The sequence below is a fragment of the Garra rufa genome, chromosome 18, assembly GCF_049309525.1.
Source record: "Garra rufa chromosome 18, GarRuf1.0, whole genome shotgun sequence".
Taxonomy (NCBI): domain Eukaryota; kingdom Metazoa; phylum Chordata; class Actinopteri; order Cypriniformes; family Cyprinidae; genus Garra; species Garra rufa.
Window position 1 is genome coordinate 34,123,011 of NC_133378.1, and position 18,113 is coordinate 34,141,123.

Consider the following 18,113-nt stretch of genomic DNA (forward strand, 5'->3'; position numbering starts at 1 on the left):
TATGTGATTGTGAACAACACACGGAGGGGCAAAGGTTCATTTTGAACCCTGTTAACAGTGACAGAAAAAACTTTGCACAAAACTATTCGGTTAAACGCTCGGTTGTTTGCACAGGCGGGTTGTCGCATTGCCTTTTTCGCTCATTTCTGCAGGAGTTCGTTTGACGCCAAGCTGATCATGTTTACTTCGGTCAAACTCGCACAAAAATCTCGAGCAGTCTTTGGTGGATCACATGTTTATAAAGCGTGTGTTTCTCAGAGAGTCCTAAAACAGGGAAACTTTGACAAGGATCAGAGCAATGTGTCTTGCACTCGGCGAATGTCCGGGAAAGGCTTCAATGTCCCACCGAGCGCGGAGTTTGTGGCTAGAGTCAGCGGAATCGCCACTATGTGCAAACTACCGTTTCAGGAAACAGCGGACGGACTGGACGCGGCGTTTGTCGGGGTTCCTATTGACACTGGAACCTCCAACCGTCCCGGTGCAAGGTATTACTGGACATTCATGAGACACAGTCATGATAAAATAACTGCGACAATTTGGCAGCTGTCTAATTGTATAATATGGTAAAAAAAACAGAAATTGTATTTGCTCTGTGTGTGTGTGTGTGTGTGTGTGTGTGTGTGTGTGTGTAAAGTGTATTACTACAGTAGGCCTATATTATATTATTATGAATATATGGATAAAAATAGCATAAATTGTATAGACATAAATATTTATAATAAAACACATTCTATTTATACATGTATTTTATGCTTTTAAATATAATTTTATAACATTTAATATAAAATGTAATAAAGAATTGTAATAGTTTTTTTCTATATTTTTATTAATATTTGTATTTAGACATGCTTATAATAAAAATGGATTTTTTTTAATATATGTAACATTTTATATATTTTGAAAACGTAATACAATTTTTTTTAAATCAGTAAAGTAGTAATTTAAGTAGACAACCCATTTTTATAGACATTTTATTTAAATATACATTTTATAGGCATATATACTTCTAATAAAAGACACTATTTTACATGTATTTTATGTTTTTAAATATTATTTTATAACCTTTAATATATTTTTTAAAAAATGATTTTTTTTAAATGCAATAAAGAATTGTAATTACATTTTTAAATATTTGTAATATTTGTATTTAGACATGCTTATAAAAAACATACTATTTATACATATATTTGGCATATTTTTAAATATATATTTATAACATTATTAAAACTGCTAAGATTGTAATGATTGTTTGAAAAATAATATTTGTATTTAGACATGCACTTATAATAAAACGCATACTATTTATTTGATATATTTTTAAATATATATTTATAATATTTTCAAAACTACTAAAATTGTAATGAACTGCATGTTTAAAAAATAATATTTGTATTTAGACATGCACTTATAATAAAATGCATACTATTTATATATTTATATATTTGATATATCTTTTTAAATGTATATTTATAACATTTTATATATTTTTAAAAATGTAATACAAGTAACAAATTTTTATAGACATTTCATAGGCATATGTGCTTATAATAAAATACACGTACATTGTATGTACTTTATAAATATAGTGTTTAACATTTAATATATTAAAAATGCAAAAAAAGTAATAAAGAATTGTAATTCAATTTTTAAATATTTTTGTATAATATTTGTATTTAGACATGCTTAATAAAACAAAAACAAAATAATGCTTTTTATACATAATTGATATATTTTCATATATATTTATAACATTTGATATATTTTAAAAAAGGTAATACAAATATTCAAAATCAACGAAGTACTAGTTAAATGAAATAATATAAAATATATATAATACTCTTTTTTTTTTATATATATATAAAAATGTAACACACACACTGTTAATACATATTTATGTATTCCAATGAAGCTGTACAATCTTTAAAAAGTAATTTCACTCACAGATGGCTAAACATAATACAGAATTTGTGATGTGCTTGAAATGTTAATGATCAAAAATAACTTGAGTCCCTTTTACTCACTGCAGATTTGGTCCGAGGCAGATCAGGGCAGAATCCGCTATGATCAGGTTGTACAGCGGCTGGACAAAAGCGGCCCCATACGAATCAATAAAGGTGGCTGACATCGGTGACATTAACGTCAATCTCTTTGACCTGAAGGACGCCTGCAAAAGAATACGAGAGGCTTACCGTAAAATTGTGGCCACTGGTTGCATCCCACTTACAATGGGTGAGAAAACATGTTCAATATACAGGAATACATGGCTCAGTTTCAGAGTCTACTGTTAATATGTTACTTCTCCACTTGTCTTGGATTCCCAGGAGGTGATCACACAATTGCATATCCAATTCTTCAAGCTGTTGCTGAGAGGTGGGTGCAAACTCAAGAGGCCTTCCTCCAAATTTCCAATACTAACTCACATTAAGTCTGAAATGTTGGTATTTCTGCTGTTCAGGCATGGTCCAGTGGGCCTAATACATGTGGATGCCCATGCGGACACTAGTGACATGATTCTGGGTGAGAAAATTGGTCACGGGACCCCTTTCAGGCGCTGTGTGGATGAGGGGCTCCTGGACTGCAAGAGGGTTGTCCAGATCGGGCTCAGAGGCACGGGTTATTCTCCGGATAATTATGAATGGAGCCGTGCACAGGTATCACAATGCTTTAACCAATAATCATACTCTGTATGTATAATTTATATATGAAATATGTGAAATATCTTATATATACGATATTTCACATTAAAGATGTTTACATATAGTCCACAAGATAAAATAAAAAAAATAAGAAGAGTTTACTTACACTTGATTCTTAATACTGCGTTGTTAACTGAATCCACAGCTGTTTTTTTTTTGTTTAGTGACAGTTGTTCATGAGTCCCTTGTTTGTCCTGAACAATTAAACTGCCTGCTGTTCTTCAGATGAATCCTTCAGGTCCCAGAAATTCTTTGGGTTTGCAGCATGTTTGTGTATTTGAACCCTTTCCAACAATGACTGTTTGAATTTGAGATCCATCTTTTGACACTGAGGACAACTGAGAGACTCATATGCAACTATTACAGAACTATTCCTTCTGGAGCATCAGTGAGCGTTTGAACCTGCTGTAATAGTTGCATATGAGTCTCAGTTGTCCTCAGTGTGAAAACATGATCTCAAGTCTTACAGTCTTTGTTGAAAAGGGTGCCAATACACAAAAATGCTAAAAAACTAAAGAGTTTGGGAAGGATTTTTTTGAAGAACAGCAGGTAGTTCAGGACAAACAAGGGACTCATGAATAAATAACAAAACTCACTAAATAACAAAAAGCACAGCTGTGCTTAATTAAGGTAACAGCACAGTATTAAGAATCAAGTGTATGTAAACTTTTGACTTCAACATTCTATATTTATACTTTGTGTTTTTCACAGTGTTTTTACAATGTGCTTTTTTGGCGGCACTGAACGTAAAAAGTGCCACAAATTTGCATATTTTGCTGAATATTGCTGCTGAAAATGGTCAATTATTGTCATGTTTTGGGTTGTTCTAATCAGTCAGACCGGGAAAAACAAAAGTAATATCAAATCAGAAGAGTGCAAAAAACTGTCTTGAGGAACAAAAGGCATTTGTGGTTGGCCAAACTGAACCAGGATTTCAAGGGCAAGAATTTTTACAACATTCGTTAGAATAATATTTTAAGTAATACTGCTTGTACGTATCTTTACCAGCTATTAACTTTAGTTTTTCAAAATATTGTGCCCTTTCCCGATTAAGCCCTTCTCTATATGATTTAGCAGCTTCCACACATTTGTTCCATGGTTTAGACAGCATAATTCATAAAAACATATTCAGTAGTACATTAACCGTGCAATCCATGCTGTTGTTTACATCCGAGTATCGCCAATATGGCCGCGTGTCAAATCATGACATCAAGTGCAATCCCTCCATTATTTTTCTTTACATTTTGCTCATTCCAGGGTTTCCGTGTAGTGGAAGCTGTGGATTGCTGGCACAAATCTCTTGTCCCACTCATGGAGGAGGTTCGCTCACAGATGGGAACAGGACCGGTCTATCTCAGCTTTGACATAGACAGTCTAGACCCTGCATTTGCTCCAGGCACAGGAACACCTGAGATTGCTGGTCTCACACCTATTCAGGTATGCTTTACCTGTGCAAGTTGATCAGAGATGCTCAAATCTGCGTCTGGAGCTGAGCGCAGATGCCAAACACCATTGAACCAACTAATGAAGGTCTTTTGATTTACTTGATCCCAGTCATACTTCCACAAGTAAGCATATAAACATAAAAATATGTGATGTTTCATTAACAAATTTCAGGAGGAGCTCGCGCAGATAATTAATTAAGTTTGTCTTTTATGTTTTAAAACATTCCTTCATTATTGTAATTATTGGTGAAAATAGTCGATCCGGAAGCTCACATTGTGTTGAACTAGATCTGCTATTTTCAGAACTTACAAGTGACACTACCCAACAGCAAAATACTTACTGACCTACATTAATTTGTTAAAAGATTACTTTTTCCCCCTTTTTAGACTAAAACCTTTTTGGCTTTCGTCGACTAAAATTGGACTAAAACTAATAAGAATTTTAGTCCATAAGACTAAATCTAAGATGGTTGTCAAAAAACAACACTGCTCTGAGACGCCAGCTTACGCCGTCTCCACCATCTTCCAGACGTCGGGCATCTTCCCCAGCGTCTTCTTACGCTTCAGCCTTCTCCTGCGCCCCAGCCAAGAAAAAATGGACCGTAGCCGAGCTCTGCAAGGTGCTCACCAGCGCCGGCGTCGTTTTTTCCACACCGTTCCTCCAAATCGGATCTCCTCGCCCTCTATTCATCTCTCCAACCGCAGGAAAAAGCCTTAATCTACCCCTCCCTCCAGGGCCTCAGGAAGAGCCCCCTACTCCACGTCAGGACGCAGCAGAAGGCCGTCACCGAGCTTGGGCCACGCCCCGGACACCGCAGTCTCCAGCCACGCCCATCCCGCTCGATCCTCGAAGCGGGAGCTCGCTGCTCATGCTGTCAGAGAGCCGGCCATCGCCTCCACAAGCCACCGCAGCAGCACGAGCTCGCCCACTCCAGCGGCCGATTCCCATCCGCAACCCTTGCCCCTCCTTTCTCTCCCCTTCTCATGGCCCGCAGCACCGCCTTCCGCTCATAGCACGAGCATTCCCCCGCTCATGCCACAAGCACCGGCGCTCCCCATTCCCCCTCTCTTCCCTTCTGTTTCCTCCGCCCCAGGAGCCGTCCCCAGCGCGAGCATGCCTCTACCCTCGCAGGCTCCGACGCACGCCATTCCCCCTCTCTTTCCCCCCTTCTTTTCCGTCCCAGGAGACGGCCGCAGCTCAGGTTTACCGCCACTACCGGTCCCAGTAGCCACTTTCCCTCCTCCTCAGGCCCGTCCTCCCTTCTCATTGGCCTCAGCCGCACCCCTTCCAGCCCCGCCAAACGCTTTAGCGCAGGAACCTCCCCCAGTTTCCAACTCCATTAGGACCCAGATACTAGCAGGTCTCACACATGGATTCCACCCCGGCGTCCTGAGCCTCCCCTCCCAAAACCTCATCTGCCCAAATCTCCACTCCACTCTCACCGAACCCGAAATACTGGACGGCCTAATCAAAAAGTAATAGACTCAAATTTCATGATAGGCCCCTTTTCTGTCCCTCCCTTTAGCATCTATCGAGTCAGCCCCATCGGCGTTGCCACCAGAAAATTCTCAGGCAAAAAAGCCTCTTAATTGATCTTTTATCTCCGCATAATTCCCCATTCCCTAGCATTAACAGCCTCATTCCGCTCGAAGAGTTTTCTCTTCACTATCACGACGTCGACCAAGCCACTACCTTGATTAAAAAAGCAGGTCGCGGCGCTTGGTTGGCCAAAGTCGATATTACTTCTGCTTTCAAAGTTATGCCCATCCACCCAGATTTCTGGCACTTATTTGGCATTTGCTGGAAAAACGAATTCTATTTCGCCGTCCGCCTCACATTTGGTTGCAAAAGCAATCCAAAAAATCTTCGACACGCCGTCGGAGGCAATTTGCTGGATCCTCTCCAACAATTACAGTTTACCCTATCTGATTCATCTTTTAGACGATTTCTTAATCAACTCACCCCCAGATTCCGTCCCAGACGCACACCTCTTCACAACCCAAAGCTTTTCTCAGAGCTCGGGATTCCCCTCGCCCAAGACAAAACCGAGGGTCCTAGCACTTCCATCGAATTTTTGGGCATCAATTTAGATTCCCAAAAATTCCTGGCTTCCCTGCCCAAAGAAAAGATTGACAGAACAATTCTAGTAGCTTCCACTCTGTTAACAAACTGTAGCTGTACAAAACGCGAGCTGCTATCCATTCTGGGTCATCTAAATTTCGCGATGCGCATCATCCCACAAGGCCGCCCCTTTATCTCCCATCTCCTCTCCCTCTCCTCCTCCGCCCACGCCCTTGAGGACTGCTGCAAGGAGCTCAGCTTAAGGATTTCCTTCCTTAAACAGTGGAACGGCTACCGTGCACTGCATTAACAAAGGCCGTTCCCACTCCCCCGCACTCATGCCTTTGCTCAGATGTTTGATTTGGATTTCAGCTTGTGACCAATTTATCATAACTGCAAAACACATCCCTGGGTCAAAGAATCAAATCGCTGACTCTCTCTCTCGTTTTGTTTTTCAGAAATTCAGATCGCTGGCTCCAGAAGCGGACCCGCTCCCAACCCCAGTCCCTCCTTATTCAGAACTGATATTCCCATAACCCTCCCCCTAAGGCCTCTTCTCGAAGCATCCATCGACTCCATTCTCCAAGCAGTCTCCCCCAGGACTCTCCAATCTTACCTTACAGCGTGGAAATGCTTTAAAACTTTCCACGCCGCCTACAGCTTACCTTTCCCCGATTTTTCCCTGCTCACTGTCACCTCATTTATCTCCCATCTCAACTCCAATAAAAACCTCAAAGCCAGTTCCATTAAAGGATACCTAAGCGGAGTCCAATTTTTCCACAAACTGGTATTCGGCTCACCTTCACCCCATATTTCCAATTCTCAGACATCCCTCCTCATCAAAGGCATACAAAAAACCAGGCCCAGCCGCCCAGACCCTAGACAACCCATCACCCTAAAGATTCTGACCAAATGCATATCCACGCTCCGTAAAGGTTACCATTCTATCCATACCGCCCGCACATTAGATGCAATGTTTATCCTGGCTTTTTCGGTTTCCTCAGATGCTCTGAGTTCGCCATTATATCTGGCTTTAACCCAGCCATCCACCCTACCATCTCCGATCTAGCAGTTCTAGACGGTGAAACCATCTCTTACTTCATTAAACAAAGTAAGACAGACCAAACTAAGAAAGGCCATTTCATTTATATTTTCAACCTTCAATCACCCCTCCAACCCTTCCAAACCCTCCTAGCCTTCCTTCAGCTCAGGAAATCCCAATCCAGACTCCCCTCCGACCCTCTCTTTACAGATGACTCCAACCGCCCCGCCACACGCTTTTGGTTCCAAAAGCACCTTAAATCCATCTTGCTTCTCTCTGGCACACCAGCTGACAATTTCTCCAGCCATTCATTCCGCATAGGCGCAGCAACCACAGCCGCTCAAAAAAGGCCTCTCCCAACAGCAGATCCAAGCGCTCGGCCGGTGGACATCGGAAGCTTTCAAAAGCTATATCCGATCAGATCGCGCTTTCATCAAGGAAACCCACCAAACCCTAATCGGCCAACCCGTTCTACCGCCAGCCCACCCCCGTCCACGCCATCTCTAGCCGCTTCAACCATCCCCTCTGCGTCCCATTTCCATGGGACATCCTGCTTTCGTTGAAGCCCCAGCTTATTCCCCTACGCGCAGAAATGCACGCCCCGCTGGAGCCCCCCTTACGCACAGCAGTGCTCGCCCTGCTTTTCCCCTCACGCTCAGCAAACGCATAAAAGGCTCCTGTCGAAGCCCCCGCTTTATATCCCTACGCGCAGCAATGCGCGCCCCCGCTGGAGCCCCCCCTTACGCACAGCAGTGCTCGCCCCGCTTTTCCTCTCACGCTCAACATCGCATGGCTCCTGTTCAAGCCCCCGCTCATCCCCTATACATGCAGCAATGCGCGCCCCCGCTGGAGCCCCCCTTACGCACGGCAGTGCTCGCCCCGCTTTTCCTCTCACGCTCAACATCGCATGGCTCCTGTTCAAGCCCCCGCTTATCCCCTATACGCGCAGCAATGCGCGCCCCTGCTGGAGCCCCCCTTACGCACGGCAGTGCTCGCCCCGCTTTTCCTCTCACGCTCAACATCGCATGGCTCCTCAGGGCTCGACATTAAGGCTTGTCCGCTTGTCCGGGACAAGTGGATTTTTTGTAGGACAAGTGGAAGAGAAAATTGGTTGTCCGACTGGACAAGTTAAATTTCAAACAAAATAAAATGCCATGTTAATTAACGTTATATGCCGTTAACGACAGAGCAGAACGTGCAGCGCAAACACCGAGCTAAATATTGAACAGAGAGCGCAGCGCGCCGACACACACACACACACACACACACACACACACACACACACACACACACACACACACACACACACACGGAACGGAAAAGACCTGCTCGTGAAGTTACTGTACGTTCACACCGCCGCCGACTTGAGCTGCAAAGAAGCTCTGGCCGCCCCGTTAAGAACTCTTGTCAAAAAGTACGAGGAAGCTTGTTGACGCTTTGGCCGCTCTGACGTAGCAGCATTCTATGTTTGATCATGGGAGAGTGCGCGCACACACGCTCGCTCGCTCTCTCTCTCTCTCTCTCTCTCTCGAAATTGCGATAAATTAATCTGTGCGACCTTGATTATATTTGGAAGCATTTGTGCGAGTGAGAGAAATGAGTGTGGTGCGACTCGGTTTCAAAACTGTCGCTAGCCTAACTGACTAGTAGTACAAGACTAAAAGTCTTGATTAACGTATAAGTTTAAGAGAGGAAAGACGATCGCGATAGGTTTGGATAAATCTTCAAAAAGGCAATGATGTTATTGAATAAATATGCACGCTGTACGTTTCAAAGTCAAAACGCTGCACGGATGTCTTCATATGAATGTATCTGACAGGAACAGACTGTCCTCAGAAACATGTCGTTTGCATTGTCATTTCATGTCTGATAAAACGGCGTTAGTGCTGGTTTGTGTACAGCTGTTACTATGGAAACCGTAGTATTTCAGCGCTCCCAGAGCCATATAAAAAGAGAGTTGCGACACGCTTTGATCTCGCCGCCGCACGGTCACGTGGTTCATGGAGCTCTCAATAGTTCCAAACAGCTCCGCGCTGTCAATGTGTTTGAATGGAGTTAAATAGGATAGACAGCAGTTTTACTATATTTGCAGCAATTTCGAGTAATTATTAACACATAATGTGCATTGATTGTGTATTGATAACTTCTCTGAATACGCTTTACAATCACATTTTATTCTGGGGAGTGATAAAGAGACATAATTAATATGTTCTCATACTCTTTGGCAGTCAAATGTGACCAAACACCTTACGTGTAACTTTTATTCAATTAAATAACTGTAATATATATAGCTAAGTTCTATTTAGTAAATATTTTGAGGAGGTTTTTTTGTACTTAATATGTGCAATAATGATCCTGACCATTTAAAAGATAACATTTTCTAATATAGTATTTATATTACAGTTAGTGTAATATTTAAGGTTAAATACATCTGCATGTGTATTTGGACATGATCAAACACTCATTTTTTTTTATATGTTTCGATTTAACGATTTAATGTTAAATAAAAAAAGTAATTTACTCTTGTTTTATGATATTCAAATATACAACATAAGTGAATATTATAAAAGGCAAGCAAAAATGGCATTTAACATAATAGAAAAGATGAAAATAATGTTTAAAAAAACACAAGGCAGCGAATTGCATTCAGCATACATTTTTATCGTGTTTCTTGAATGCAGTCTTTACTGAAACTCATTCAACCTCCTACAGTGAGAGAAAGATTGCAGAAAGACTAAAAACATAAAAATATGACAACTAGTATCTGGTTATGGTCGCTATTACGGTGTTTCTCACGTTATCCAGCTGCATTTACAGTTTAACTGTTTATTTTTTTAACGATAAACATTAACTATAACACGCTTCATAAAACACCACTATTGGCCAGTTTTTCGAGAGGTCAACTGATGCGTTAAAATGTAAAGAAATGCAGTAATTTCTTCAATATACTCGCGACTGTGCTTGAGAAGCGCTGAAATGAATGGGCTTCAATGGAGGAGCTATTGGTTGTTTGGAACTATTGACCGCTCCATGACATGCTTTACTTCCGCATTCCTCAGTTCCTATGGAAGCCTATGGGAGTGTCGCAACTCTCTTTTTATATGGCTCTGAGCGCTCCTAAAGCGCCCCCTCGTGACAAACAAATTAATTTTTATTTTCAATACATTTTTTCAGCTGTTTATGGTCAAATTATTGGAATTATCGATCCATGTGTAAGTGTGAAATAATTTAATTTGCCTTTTAAATATCTAAACAATTAAGTAATACTAATGTTATATATCTTATATAAATATAAGAAATTATATACTTGATTTATCCCTTTTAATGGTATAAAGGTTGAAATGCCATTGTATTAGATATTTTGTTTTTTGTGTCTGTATCTGAATTATAAATCATGTAATTTTATGGCTTAATATTCTACCGTACATTGTCCAACCCCACTCATACTGTTCATTTAACTGGTGCAGCTCTTTAAAAAAAGGGTCATAAATTGCCTTAAATTGATATTTTAAAATTCTGCAGCTACACTAAATGGTGAAATAAAATTCTTTCCTTGATATTTGTTTATATTTGTGTATTGAAAACATTTTTGATTGACATTTAGACTCCTATCTGATTTTCTATATTTTTAAAAAATGTCTTTTTTTTTATTTGGGCTAGTTAAATTAATTTTTGGGCTATGAAATTCTGATGAGTACCTGCCCGAAGGGCTACCAGAGATTTTGACATTTTGCAAGCCCTGAGCCGTCAATCATTCCCTGTCACTGAAACTGCGCTCCGCTTAACTTAGAACCGGACGTTTTTTCTCTCTCTCTCTCTCTCTCAACCAAACCCTGTTCTGGCGTTGCACAAACTGCAATTAGGGGTGTGTGAAATGACGATTTTATTTTTATTGTGGACAATTAAAAGGTTTCCACAATCTGCTTTTGAAGAAATATAGTATATTTCGTGCTACAGCGCACATTCTGTCAGATACAATTCTGCCGCCTCCGTGTCAATATACTATACAACGCGGCTCAGATAGCACATGTACGTCTGCAAGATGTCTGATAAAGATCTCTTGATCTGGAAAGCATCTGATGTGTACAAACATCTGGCAGGCGTCTGTCAGATGTCAGTTAATCAGAATCGGCCATGAAGAATCAAGATCGGTGCATAACTAAAAAGAAATTGGGTGCTCCTACATTTTTTGGGATGCTCCTAACTTTTTAAAGTTGGGAGCACCAGTGCTACCAAGCAAAAAAGTTAATTTCGAGCCCTGCCTTACACCAACAGCACCATATGAGTTCAAACGGGAACGAAAATTTGTAACCAAATGGAAAGATGAATTCGACTGGGTTATTTATGAAGACGGAGAAATGTTCTGTGGCGTCTGTCGGATAGATAGTTTTATTTTTTTTCACCAAGAGTCACCACTACATCTGGTGATACACTGTGCACATCAGCGTGCAAAGTATTACTTTGTATTATACTATGAGTCTGGAGATCCTTCTACCATTCCTTTCTACTTCTACTTCTACGTTCCTTTCTACTGTTTCAACTGAATTGTATTAATATTGATAGTGTTTGGATGCTTTCAATGAATTCTGCATTAGCAAAAAAAAAAAAAAATGATATTATAAATCTTTACCCGGACAAGTGACTTTTGTGCATGGACAAGTGAAACATAAATTTACTTGTCCGAAGGACAAGTGCCTCAAAAAGTTAATGTCAAGCCCTGCTCCTGTTCAAGCCCCCGCTTATCCCCTATACGCGCAGCAATGCGCGCCCCCGCTGGAGCCCCCCCTTACACACGGCAGTGCTCGCCCCGCTTTTCCTCTCACGCTCAACATCGCATGGCTCCTGTTCAAGCCCCCACTTATCCCCTATACGTGCAGCAATGCGCGCCCCCGCTGGAGCCCCCCCTTACACACAGCAGTGCTCGCCCCGCTTTTCCTCTCACGCTCAACATCGCATGGCTCCTGTTCAAGCCCCCGCTTATCCCCTATACGCGCAGCAATGCGCGCTCCCGCTGGAGCCCCCCTTACGCACGGCAGTGCTCGCCCCGCTTTTCCTCTCACGCTCAACATCGCATGGCTCCTGTTCAAGCCCCCGCTTATCCCCTATACGTGCAGCAATGCGCGCCCCCGCTGGAGCCCCCCCTTACGCACAGCAGTGCTCGCCCCGCTTTTCCTCTCACGCTCAACATCGCATGGCTCCTGTTCAAGCCCCCGCTTATCCCCTATACGCGCAGCAATGCGCGCCCCCGCTGGAGCCCCCCTTACGCACGGCAGTGCTCGCTCCGCTTTTCCTCTCACGCTCAACATCGCATGGCTCCTGTTCAAGCCCCCACTTATCCCCTATACGCGCAGCAATGCGCGCCCCCGCTGGAGCCCCCCTTACGCACGGCAGTGCTCGCTCCGCTTTTCCTCTCACGCTCAACATCGCTTGGCTCCTGTTCAAGCCCCCACTTATCCCCTACACACGCAGCAATGCAAAGCCCCGCTGCAGCCACCGCCCCTTTTTTTCCACGCAACAGCAATGCTCACTCCCTTGAGAGCACCATTCACAATTCCCACCTGCCTCATGTTTCACTCCCGCAAAATGCTTTCTTTTTTTTCTACCCCAACAATGCCCGCTGAAACTCCTCCCAGACTCTGTCTATTTGAAAACGTCCAGCATCCTTCCAGCCAAGTTAAGCTTTTTGGGGGGTCATCTGGCTGCTGTCCTGCAGTTATTTGCACTTTGGGGGAGCGCTTTTGGGTTCGGGCAAAATGCCGAGCTCGGACCCCTCTCCCTGGGCAGGGGGGAGTGCCCCGGGCTCGGGAATGACTACCGAGCTCGGAGCCCTCTCCCGGACAGCATGCCAAACACGCTTAACTTTTACGCTGTTTATTATATGCAAGAGCGAACTCGTGAAGTGATGTTTCATTAACAAATTTCAGGAGGAGCTCGCGCAGATAATTAACACGGCCAATTCATCATCAGCAATCACTCCCTTTCCAATCACTCCCTTTCCAATCACTCTCCCTATCCAATTACTACAGTCCCTTTAAATAACCAAGCAGTCCTACCTTCAGTAATCTCTGATTTCAGCATCCCTCCCACCCCCCCTTTTTTATTTTCTCTTCACCTCCAGCTAGGGGGAGCGCTTTTGGGTTCGGGCAAAATGCCGAGCTCGGACCCCTCTCCCTGGGCAGGGGGAGTGCCCCGGGCTCGGGAATGACTACCGAGCTCGGAGCCCTCTCCCGGACAGCATGCCAAACACGCTTAACTTTTACACTGTTTATTATATGCAAGAGCGAACTCGTGAAACACACTTTGCTGTATAGGTCAAAATGATCGAATTTTCTTTTATGCCCAAAATCATTAGGATATTAAGATTATGTTCCATGAAGATACTTTGTACATTTTTCTTCTGTAAATATATTGGAATTTATTTTTAGATTAGTAATATGCATTGCAAAGAACTTCATTTGGACAACTTTAAAGGCGATTTTCTCAATTTTTTTTTTTTTTTTTGCACCCTCAGATTCCAGATTTTCAAATAGTTGTATCTCGACCAAATATTGTCCTATCCTAACAAAACTTATTTATTCATCTTTCAGATGATGTATAAATCTCAATTTCAAAAAATTGACCCTTATGACTGGTTTTGTGGTCCAGGGTCACATATAGAACAAGTGATTTGGAAAATGGGATGGTCTGCTGTACTACACATTATAGTTCATACACAATTGAAATACAGCCAAGAGCAGTGCATAGACTTTAAAATAGAGTTTAACATTAACCTTAGGGATTGGTTAAAAGCTGACTTTAAAGATTGAGACATGGCTTATTTTAATCTCAATCAACACGGTTTTGTTTAAGGAATAATGTGTTTTGAAATTTGTTTTCAGGGTCTGGAAATCATTCGAGGCTGTCGAGGTCTTAATCTTGTCGGCTGTGATTTGGTTGAAGTTGCTCCACCTTATGACACCACAGGTACTGTATTACATTGGGAAAGTCATTTAAGGCAAAAGATTTTAATAATTGAGAATTCTAATTTTTTGATGATGCTTTTTCACAGGAAACACTGCTTTGACTGGGGCTAACTTCCTTTTTGAGATGATGTGTGTCCTTCCTAAAGTCAAATATTATTGATTGCTTAATATTTTTTTTTACATTTTTGGAACGTCTTAAATAATTACACACTGACTACATACACAATTTATGTACATAATCAGTATTAATATAATTTTCAGCAAGAAATACCTTTATTTGGAGTAGCAAAACAGTGTCATACTGTCACAATTTATGAACACAATAAAAAAATAACATCATAAAAATTATGGAAATAAAACATTTAATATGTATTTGATAATTTAGTTTTTGAACAGATTATTAAATAAAATAGATTACACGATTTTACTCCACAGACATAAATACATAAGCCATGAAAATTTGGCATGATTTAATGCTGACTATCTTAAATGTAAGATATTTACCAGTGCATTGCAAAACAAATAAAATGCTAATATAGTACAATGGATTGATTCATCACTCAAAATGCATCCGTAATGGAAGACTTCATATAGGAGTGGATTTAACTCACCCACACCTGTCTGTGCATATACAAGAGCTAATCGAAAAATCCATTAATCACTCCAAACATAAAGGAGACGAACGTGTTTTACAGCGAACATGAAATGCATAGTACAAAATACTTCAGATCAAGTATGGATTATTTCTTCTCTATGTACTGTTGAGAATATGTTTTGCATGCCACAGCACATTTTTATTGAAGAAAAAAAAAACGCAATTGAAAACTATAAAGGTCTCTGGCGCTATTTGTCATTCTTTAAGGCTTTACCTGCTTATTTAATAGCTGCACTATATACAGTTGAGGTCAAAAGTTTACATACTCCTTGCAGAATCTGCAAAATGTTAATTATTTTAGCTACATGTATGATATTTTTTTATTTAGTACTGACCTGGATAATATATTTAACATAAAAGACGTTAACATATCGCCCAAAAGAGAAAATAATAGTTGAATTTATTAAAGTGACCCTGTTCAAAAGTTTACAAACAGCTGTGTTGTTTAGTGATAGTTGTTCATGAGTTTCTTGTTTGTCCTGAACTTGCCCTTCAGGTCCCACAAATTTGTTGGTTTTTCAGCTATTTTGCGTATTTAAATCCTTTCCAACAATGACTGTATGATTTTGAGATCCATCTTTTGACACTGAGGACAGCTGAGGGACTCATATGCAACCATTACAGAAGGTTCAAATGCCTCACTGATGCTTCAGAAGCAAAAAAAAATTATGTATTAAGAGCTGGGGGTGAAAACTTTTGAACAGAATGGAGATGTGTACATTTTTCTTATTTTGCCTAAATATTGTATTTTTTTCATTTAGTACTGCCTTTCAGAGGCTACAGAAAATACTTGCATGTTTCTCAGAAGACAAAATAAGTTAGATTTACCCCGAACTTCACCTAAAAAGTTTTAACCCCCAGCTTAATTCATACTGTAGTGTTTCCTTCTGGAGCATCAGTGAGTGTTTGAATCTTCTGTAATAGTTGCATATGAGTCCCTCAGTTGTCCTGAGTGTGAAAAGATGGATCTCAAAATCATACAGTCATTGTTGGAAAGGATACAAACACACAAAAATACTGAAAACCAAAGAATTTGTGGGACCTGAAAGATTTTTCTGAAGAACAGCAGGCAGTTTAACTGTTTAAGACAAACAAGTGACTCATGAGCAACTATCACTAAACAAAAAAAGAAAAAACACAGCTGTGGGTCATTCAGATAACAACACAGTATTAAAAATCAAGGGGATGTAAACTTTTGAACCTATACATTTTTATGAATTCAACTATTATTTTCGTTATTTTTATTATTTATGACTTTAATGTGAAATATCTTATTTAGGTCAGTACTAAATAAAAAAATAACATGCATTTTGTATAATCACTCTTAATAATTAACATTTTACAGATTCTGCAAGGTGTATGTTAAGTTTCAACCACAACTGTAGCTGAATGTGACTTGTAAAGGTCAATAAAGAGCCTTTACTTACACTATCAATCTGGTAAGAACATCTATTATATTTTAGAGACACAAACCCATTTTATATTTTCACATTTTCACAACTATTTAAACATTTAATATTGTATAACTATTTACACCTTGGGACTGAAGCACAGTTCGTTTTTCGATGGGTATTGCTGTAAAGTTGTGCCAGTTGTTAAAGTTTGTACCACAAGTACACTACCAGTTTTTTTTTGTTTTTAGAAGTCTCTTCTGCTCACCAAGCTTGCATTTATTTGATTTAAAGTACAGCCAAAACAGTTAAAATGTGAAATATTTTTTTACCATCTAAAATAACTGTTTTCTATTTAAATATGTTTTAAAATGTCATTTATTCCTGTGATTTCAAAGCTGATTTTTTTAGCATCATTACTCCAGTCTTCAGTAGGGTTGCAAAAAGTGGAAAATTTCCAGTAAATTTTCCACCCCTTTGCAACCCTAGTCTTCAGTGTCACATGATACTTCAGAAATCATTATAACATGCTAATTTGCTGCTTAAGAAAAATTTATTATTATTATGCTGATCTTTGGATCTTTCTATTCACCAAAGAATCGTAAAAAAAAAGAACTCAACTGTTTAAAATATTGATATTAATGATAAAAATGTTTCTTGAACAGCAAATCCGCATATTAGAATGATTTCTGAAGAATCATGTGACACTGAAGACTGGAGTAATGATGCTGAAAATGTAGTTTTGATCACAGGAATAAATTAAATTTTTTAAATATATTCAAATAGAAAGCAGTTATTTTAAATAGTAAAAATATTTCACAATATTACTGCCTTTGCTGTATTTTAGATCAAATAAATTAAAGTTTGGTGAGCAGAAGAGTCTTAAAAAACACTTTTGACTAGTAGTGTATGGGCGATGCTAGGGAAAAAAGAAAAAGTGTCTCTTAAAATTGTAAAAAACAAATTCACAGCATAGTCATGAGTAAACATTTAGGACTAGAAGTCTACAGTGATCATGTTTGTTATGCTACATTATGTTAGCCATTTTTCAACTAGCAGCATGTTGCGGTGTAATTTATGATACAGAAATGTTTAAAATCGAAAGCTAGGCTAGCCATTTCGATATTTTGGCTCTCATCCAGCAGCCTTTTATATAATAATTACCGAAGACCCAAACTGACTGTAAACCCCTCTGTTAGAACAGCTAAAGTAAAGTACTTTAAAGTACATTTTCCGCACCTCCACAATGCAAAGTACTCACAAGCTTCTGGCTCTGAGCAGCATCAAGCCTGGTTTTGCTGAGGCCTTCGCTGCTTCTAATCTAGCTGTGTTATTCGCTCTAGCAAAAGCATGCTAGCTTCCATGAGGCGCTTTATTTGTTGACAGTGATCTTGTCCAGACCAGGCCAGGCTGGGACGTAGTACCGTGGCAGCGTCCCTTCCATCAATCGCTCCATCCATAATCCAAGTCGATCCAGTTTGTGATGGATCTGAAGACTTGTGGATCGAGAGCGTGTCATTCCCTTCCTAGACCGTGAACTTCCTCCTCCTCCTTCCTCGTCCGGCTTGCTATCCAAGTCTTCACCAGTGTAGACTGGCTTGAAAAGACACAGGTATTTCTTATGGCCATTGAGGGCTAGAACATATCCTGTGTAGTCTACTTTGCGGTTGGCCACTTCTTCCTCATCTGTGTCGATTTGCATGGCGTCCTGGGCGTATTCCAACACGGCCGCCATCCATTCGCTGTGTTTATCCACATTTAGGAAGGAGAAGTGTAGCGTCAAACTCCTATGAGGAAGAAGAAATATTGTATGTAGTTTTTTAGACATTGTGACTGCTAGTTACAGCATGCAGTGAGAGC

General features: G+C 40.3%; 2 protein-coding genes across 3 annotated transcripts in view; one reads left to right on the forward strand and one right to left on the reverse strand.

The window, feature by feature from the left end:
• agmat (agmatinase (putative)) lies at positions 1-14,751 on the forward strand. The gene is made up of 7 exons (XM_073822542.1): positions 1-485; positions 2,027-2,229; positions 2,322-2,370; positions 2,456-2,651; positions 3,954-4,133; positions 14,124-14,208; positions 14,294-14,751. The coding sequence occupies exons 1-7, from the start codon at positions 178-180 to the stop codon at positions 14,365-14,367; spliced, it is 1,095 nt and encodes a 364-aa protein (XP_073678643.1). The 5' UTR covers positions 1-177; the 3' UTR covers positions 14,368-14,751.
• dnajc16 (DnaJ (Hsp40) homolog, subfamily C, member 16) overlaps positions 14,459-18,113 on the reverse strand; it is a 14,610-nt gene continuing 10,955 nt past the window's right edge. For both annotated transcript variants that reach the window (XM_073822541.1, XM_073822540.1), the window contains exon 15: positions 14,459-18,040. In XM_073822541.1, the coding sequence (XP_073678642.1) occupies positions 17,626-18,040 (415 nt within the window). In that variant the 3' untranslated portion in view covers positions 14,459-17,625. The remainder of the gene's footprint in view (positions 18,041-18,113) is intronic.